Here is an 8388-nt window from a genome sequence, read left to right as displayed (position 1 = left end):
CGAAAGGTTGACTTTTCGCACATTGAAATCAATAGACGATACGATCGGCCAATCGATAGCAACCATATCGATAACAATGGCTTTAGTAGTAGTGGTCAACACCAACAACGGCTAAGTCTAATAGACAGTGATATAGTATCGGACGACTCTCAGACATCCACATCACATACTCGGCCACAGTCGCCGACACCACCGCAGCAGATGAGCTCCCGGTTCGCTGCCTGTCGACGATCGCAACACCAGAGACTAAGTTTGTTAGGCCGTCCCCTAAACTATAGACACCATTGTTATCAGCATAAAAATCAAAGATATCGATTAATTCAAAGTCATTTATATAATTTTCTTGAACGACCCCGAGGTTGTACTGCCGTTTTATATCACTTATCAATGTGAGTCCAAAATATATATATAAATATATATATATATTATAAAAGTATATATATATATATATAAAAAAATTTATAAATATGTATAGACCTATGTAATTCCCATCTATTTTTGAAAAGCAAAAAAATATTTCAATAATTTTTTTTGTCTGTTTGTTTGGTTTGTTTGTTGGGATTATTATTATTTTGTTGGGGGAAACAAAAATCTGTTTAAAAGTTTTTTTTTGTGGGGTACTATACATACATTTACAGTATGTATTTAAATATATTTATATATATATATATATATATATATAAACATATGGTTTTCCTTAACTTATATATATATATATATATAAGACTATTTTGATAGTAAATACTATTACACACACACACATTATATATATATATATATATATAAGGGATAATATGGTATTTACTATTTATAACTATTGAAATATTATTATTATTTTTATGTTTTTCTATTTTGGTTTGTAAAATGTAACCATAATTATTGAAAAGATTTATGATAATCAAAAAAAAAATAAAACTAAATTAATAATAATAATATTATTACTATTAGTAAGTTATAGTAAGTTTGTTTTTCCCAGAGCAACATAATTTATTAATCATATATATTATATATATTGTATATATAACTTAAATAAATAATTTTTAATATAAATATCATAAATTAAATTATTAAAAGAAAATTATAGATTAACTTTTTTTGTTTTGTTTATTTATTTGTTTGTTAATTACATACAGTATTTATTTTGAGTAATATTTATTTATAATATTATAGTCAAGTTTTTATCATTAATAGCTAAAATTGTTTTTAAAATTTATTTCTATAATAATAATAATACTTAAGGAAAATTTGTTATCATTATAATCAATGACTTAATACTGAAAATATTTCTATATATATATATATATTTGATTCAATGTTTTAGTACAATATATATATATATATATATATTTAGTTATTATAACCACAAGAGTTCAGCACCAATACCTTAAACAAAAAGTTTATAAATAATTTATATATAATTAAAATTTTCAATCAATTATTTTTACAATATAAAATGTTGAATTAAATTGATTTAGTTTAGTTTAATAATAATATAGTAGTAATAGTAGTAAATTAATCTAAAATATTTTGATAAAATTTAAATTATACATTTATATATATATAATATTTTTAATATATTATTTCCATTTATACATTAAATTTAACTAATATTATAATATAAAACAACTATGTAAATTTTGTTTGAAATTATAAATAGGTAATTAATATACAAAATTACAAATATATTATTTGTTGTTGTTGTAAATGCATAAATGCTACATGCTACATTTTTAAAAAAAAAAATAAAAACATGTTTCATACAATTTATAATTTATATATATATAGTATATACCTGTATATAAATATATAATATTTATTACCTTTTTTTTATATTACGTGTACTGTAATACTGTTTTTTTAAAAAAAAATGTTATTATTATTATTATTTTCACATTATATGTAGAGTTAAATTTAATTAGATGGGAAAATAATTTTTTTTATAATACATTTATTTGGCAATAAAAATATACTGTATATATATATACAGTATATTTTTATTGTATTTATATATATATAATATATTTATGAATTAAAGGAAATGGGTATAAAATAGAAAATAATATATATATATATATATACTAATAAATAAATAAATTGCAACAAAAAAAAATAATAATACAGTAAAATATAATTTATTGGTATTGTTTTTTTTGTTGTTAAAATTAGTAGCGATTTTTGTTGTTGTCTATCTATATGTTTCGTTGATTTATATATATATATTATTTTATTAATATTATTTGTTTCGAGCGGCAAATGCAATACACAAAAAAAGTCACTCAATTAATACATTTATACAGTATATATGTATATATATGTATATATAATACAGTATATATATATATATGTATATATAATACAGTATATATATATACAGTATATAAATGTATTGAGAAATTGCATTTCATATATTTATTTAAGAATATTCTCTAAAGAATATTCTGTAATCGTGTGTATAGTTAGTCAGTCAGTCAGTCAGTCATTCAGTCAATAAGTTTAGTCCCACAGACACTGTTGGGTCTGTATTGGATAAGCATTGACTGTAAATGTTATGTTAGATATAAATTTAATAGGAAAGTGAGTCTAACAGCACAACAACACAACAACAACCATATAAAAAGTAAATTAAAGTATAGTATATATATAATGATATATATAAAAGCAAATCTCAAACTTACACGACATCAACAATATATGTATGACTAAAGGCTTTGTGTATTAAATATAAAAAATTGCGGATTTTATTCTCTCTCTCTCTCTCTGTCCATCAAATCATTTAGCATTTAGTTTAAGATTTATATATAATATATAAATAATATTAGACTATAGTTGCAAAAAATATATACAACAAATTCATGTGGACATTAAATAAAAACAATATAATAATAAAATCAAAAAAATACATATATATATACAGTATATATATATATATATATATATATATATATATATAATAACTGTATATACAGTATGTATTCTCTACACATGTATATAAACAGTATATGATAGACCCGGTGGTGATTATTATTATTATTATTATTATATTGCAATATATATATAATACAATACACATATGTCTATTGCATCGCCAATTGGCTCTACTATTAGGCATAGGGTGTATCCCTTTTTATAGTTAGTTAGTTAGTATTATAGTAGTAGTAGTAGTAGTAGTAGTGTGTAGTTATTAGTATTACATATACACACTCACACACATACATACCTACAGTGATTCTGGTGTTTCTCTGGTGTTAGTGATTGACAATCTTTATATATTAACGGCACAGGGATGTAGAGAGAGTGAGTGATAGAGATAGAGGGATACAGTAATGAAAAAAAAGCATTTATTATTATTATTTAAATTTAATACCAGATATAATAATAACCCTGGTGTCTCTATATGATCAGTGAAATTTTTATACTATTGTATATATATATATATATATATATATATATATAAATTTATATATCAATAAATAACATCATTTCAATTGTAAACTGATATAAAAATCGTTTTTTAAAAATTTACTATTTATTGAGATATATAACTTTATATGTTTTTTTAAAAAAAATAAATATACAGTAACTAAATGTTTGTCATATACTGTCATATCATATATATATATATATATATATAAAGAATATTCTGTATAATTGCAAATAAATATTCTTAATATTTATTAATGTTATTATAAATCCTTAATATATAATGTTTGGTGAAATAAATTGTAAACTCTTTATATTATTAATATATTTATATATAATAATAATAATAAATAACTTTATGTTATTTGATTCACTAAATAATAATAATAATATTAATAACTATTAACAATGTAACAATTTTTTTTAAATAATAAAGTAACATTTTAATAATTATGTAATAATTAGTTTTTTTTTGTAAAATATATTTATTTATAATATTACTATTAATTTTAAGTTTACACAAGTTTTTTACATAAGTGTCAAACTAGTTAAATATTGTTATATATATATATATATATATATATCTAAAAAAAAAGTTATAACATTATTACCATCATTATAATAATCTACAATAAAAATAATAATATCATGATATATCCATATCATATAAAATTAAATTATTAATAATAATAATAATATCAAATTATATATATATATATATATATATATATATATATATTATAAACATTTATCATCATTATTATCGTTATCTTAATTATTGTTAGTATACTATACAGTAGACATCATTATAAAACTAATGGATTATAATTATTATATCGACAATAGTTTATTAATATATTGATGGCCACCATTGCCGCCGACCATCTATTTCAAACACAATCAAGTGGTTGTCCCTATCAATCGGTTAATACAACAACAATTAATAATAATAATAATACAACTACTACTAGTAATAATAATATTAATACTAATAATGATAATAACAATACTATTACTAGTAGTAGTAGTGAACCGTTCAATGTGGTCACACATAGTACTGATGATAATGATAATAGTGGCCAACAAATTGATACTATTGTTAAACAACAACAACAAGAAAAACAACACATTAATAGGCAAAACTTGTTTAACTTGTATTACGGACAACAACACCGACACCAACAACAACAACACCAACGACACCGACAGCCAAATAACAATTGGCAACAATCGGCCACTCGTTGTGCTGTCTATGAGATTGAGGCCCAACAACAACAGCACGAGTCGTTGTCGGTGTTGTCCACCACCACCACCGCCGCCACCACTAGTCATCCTATCAGTGCTCGTAGAGGAGGTGCTGGCGGTAGTAGTGGGTCTAGTGGTGGTAGCGGTGGTGGACATCCGTATCGGTTGAACTGGCATTTGAAAAACAATGTCAAAACTTGTTTAGTCGCCGCCGCCGCCGCCGATAATACTACTAATAGTAGTGAAATAGTAGTGGCGGAAGAAAAATCACGATTGAGTTTATTAGGCAAACCAGTTGTCGGCCATAAGCGCCGGCATATGTCCGCCCGTGACTCCAGGCGCCGAAAATATCAATTTCTAGTCAATAATTTTCTTGAAAGACCTAACGGTTTTTTTTCGCTTATTTATCATTTATTTGTGTGAGTATTATATATATATATATATATATAAACACATTGTATGATAATCTCAACCAACCAACAAACAAACAAAAAAATAATTAACACAATGTTTGTATTGGTTTAAAATTTCGGGTAATTCATTGATTTTATCGGGAATTTTTTAATTGGGGTTTTTTGTGTCTAATTTTGTTGTTGTTGTTGTTGTTGTTGTTGTGGTATTTGATAATAAATAATTATAATTTAGATCTTCAATTAAACAAATATATATATATATATAGTATATAGTATATATTGATTTTATAAATGTAAAATATTTTCTAGAATTGATATTTTTTATATATAAAAAAAATTTTTTTAATTAAATTTTTCAAATGTTTGAAATAATTCAATCTATCTTTTTATTATTTTTATGATAAAAAATTATAATAATAATGTTGATATAAAATTGTATTATAATAATAATAATAATAATAATAATAATAATAATAATAATAATAATAATAATGTTAATTTGATAAAAATTTGAAATAATTTTTGCATCAATGATTTAGTTTGATGAAATAATTTTTTTTAATAAATATTTTAAATCACTGTACAAATAGTTGTCATAACTATATATAAATTATAGTAGTTATGAAAAAGTAAATAATTAATATATGATTAATATATCATATATGTTAAACAATGTATAGTACTATACATATATATATAGTAGTAGTATAACTAATACAAATATTATAAAAAATTAATTAAATATATATTAACATATAAATATTATTTTTCACATAAATATTTTGATTAAATTCTAGGAAAACAAATAAATAATTATTGATATAATAATAATTATTAAAAAAAAAATTCAATTATCAAAATCAAGATATTCAGTACAATATTTGTAAATATTATTATTAACTAATTTAATGTGAAAACAAAATTAATGATAAATACTAGTATTTTATAATATTTTAGTATTATATATATATATATATATATTAAATACATTTTCTATTATCTCAATTAAACACTGATGAATAATAATTTACATTAATTAATAAATATATTTTGAAATTATTGACATAATTAATCTCTCAAAAAACTATTAGTTACTATAAAAAAAACAATATAATAATTATTTTGCATACATAAAATTTAAATCAAACATTATGCTTTTTATTTAAAAACTAATTACTAATTTTTATTTTTAAATTTTGCATATTAGTAAATAAATTATAATTATCAAAGTAAATAACATTTTTAAAGTTTTAAATTAGAGAGTATTTAAATATGTAAACAATTTGATGGAAATTTTGTTTTTTTTTATAAATAATTATTATGTGTAATTTGATAAAGTACAAAATTTTAAACATAATAATAATAATAATTATCATTTATTTTTAGGCTATTATTAATTATGATGCTAGTTTTTTAAAAAATAAAAATAAAATTGATTTAAGCTACCTTATTATCATATTATCAAAATATAACTATATATTTATACAACAAAATTTTTAGTTCATTAAAATTTTATATTTTAAACTAAAATTGTTGAAAAATTATTTTATATATATATATATATATATATATATATATATATATATATATATATATATATAGAGAGAGAGAGAGAGAGAGAGAGAGAGAGAGAGAGAGTATTTACAATAATATGTCAAAACTTAATAATATTAATAAAACTGTAGTAACAAAATGTTAAAAGTTAAATATAAAAAATAATTATTATAAATATATATTATATTATATTATATTTATATACATATATATATATATATATATTTTAATAATAATATATAACATAATTACGTTAATTGACATATGTTTGAATACTAGGTTATTACAAGTATTAGAGAATCAATAGTTATCATTAAAAAATATAACTAATTATTTTGCATATAATTAAATGATATAAAATTTTAATGTTTATCCCTAAATGATTGCCTAAATATTATTTTTATTATTATATAATTTTAATACTCTACATATATTAATATATATATAACTAGTAAAAGATTTTATTTAATAACAGCAACAAAAAAAAGTAAAATTATAACAATTTCGTTGAATATCATTAATATTAACAAATATATATATATATATTAAAAAAAAGTAAAAATACATTTATAAAAATATATTTATTTTATTTTTTTTTTAAAAAGAGGAAAATTCATGATAATTCAATCAATCAAACAAAAAAATATTCATTTAACTATACATTTTTAAAATTTTTTATCTTTTATTTCTTTAAATATTTTTTTATTTAATATTTTTTATTATTTAATTAATTAATTGTTTTATTTATTATCATTAGGTTTTGTATGGTCTTTGCCTGTCTGGTCCTTACAGTCTTCTCGACCATCAAAGAGTATGAGACAACAGCTTCAGCCATACTATACGTTATGGTTTGTAATAATTAAATAAATTAAAATAAATTAAAATAAAATAAATAGATATCAATTCAAACAACACTAGTATTATATGATAAACAACAAAAAAAAAAGATTTTAATATATTTTATTATTATTATTATTATTATTATAACCAAACAACAGGAGATAGTAATGGTTGTGTGGTTTGCTTTTGAATTTTTCTTCCGGATGTGGTCTGCGGGATGTCGTTCAAGATATCAGGGATGGGTCGGTAGGTTAAGGTTCCTCAGGAGTCCATTTTGCGTTATCGGTAACTATTATTATTATTATTTATTAAAATATTTTTTTTTGTTTATTTAATCAAATAAAATAAAATACTATAATAGTTGTATAGATATACAGTAGTGTTTATAGAAATTTTTTTAAAAATAAATAAATTTTTTTTTTCGCAAATAAAATGTTTCTGAAATCTAATCAGAATTTTTGTTATTATTATTATTATTATTATTATTAGTTAAAATAATTTTTTTTATAGTATAGTAAAGTTTTTTGTTTAACATTAACTTAATTTATGAGTGAGATATATACTAAAATAAAACTTATTTTTTTGTTGTTGATTATAATGTTTGAAATATATATATACAGTATATATATATACAGTATATATATATAATGTTTAATTACTATTTTGATTACTATTGGGTTTAATCAAAAAATATTAACTGAAAAATACATACACAAAATATAATTTAATTTTTTTTTAATGTGTATCTCATTATATGTGAAATTATATTATGGATACACTAGAGTCCCGAAAAAAAACTAAACATATATATATATATATATAGAGTATATAATTATAATCTATTAAATTATAAATTTATTTTTCATCCAAAATATTAAACACATACAGTTTAGTTGGTTAGTATAGTATTTTTGGT

At 19.9% G+C, this 8388-nt stretch overlaps 1 protein-coding gene across 1 annotated transcript in view; it reads left to right on the top strand.

The window, feature by feature from the left end:
• Positions 1 to 8388, top strand: part of LOC128959101 (potassium voltage-gated channel subfamily KQT member 5-like) — a 28150-nt gene that overhangs the window by 108 nt on the left and 19654 nt on the right. The window contains exons 1-3 of the mRNA XM_054305044.1: positions 1 to 389; positions 7390 to 7480; positions 7631 to 7757. The exon at positions 1 to 389 is cut by the window's left edge and continues 108 nt beyond it. Of these exons, the coding sequence (XP_054161019.1) occupies positions 1 to 389; positions 7390 to 7480; positions 7631 to 7757 (607 nt within the window). The remainder of the gene's footprint in view (positions 390 to 7389; positions 7481 to 7630; positions 7758 to 8388) is intronic.

This window comes from Oppia nitens, unplaced genomic scaffold, assembly GCF_028296485.1.
Source record: "Oppia nitens isolate AA-2021 unplaced genomic scaffold, nextdenovo-longstitch-racon4-pilon3 scaffold41_pilon_pilon_pilon, whole genome shotgun sequence".
Taxonomy (NCBI): Eukaryota; Metazoa; Arthropoda; class Arachnida; order Sarcoptiformes; family Oppiidae; genus Oppia; species Oppia nitens.
The sequence above is the reverse complement of the archived record's forward strand: the minus strand, read 5'-3'. Positions and strand labels throughout refer to the sequence as shown.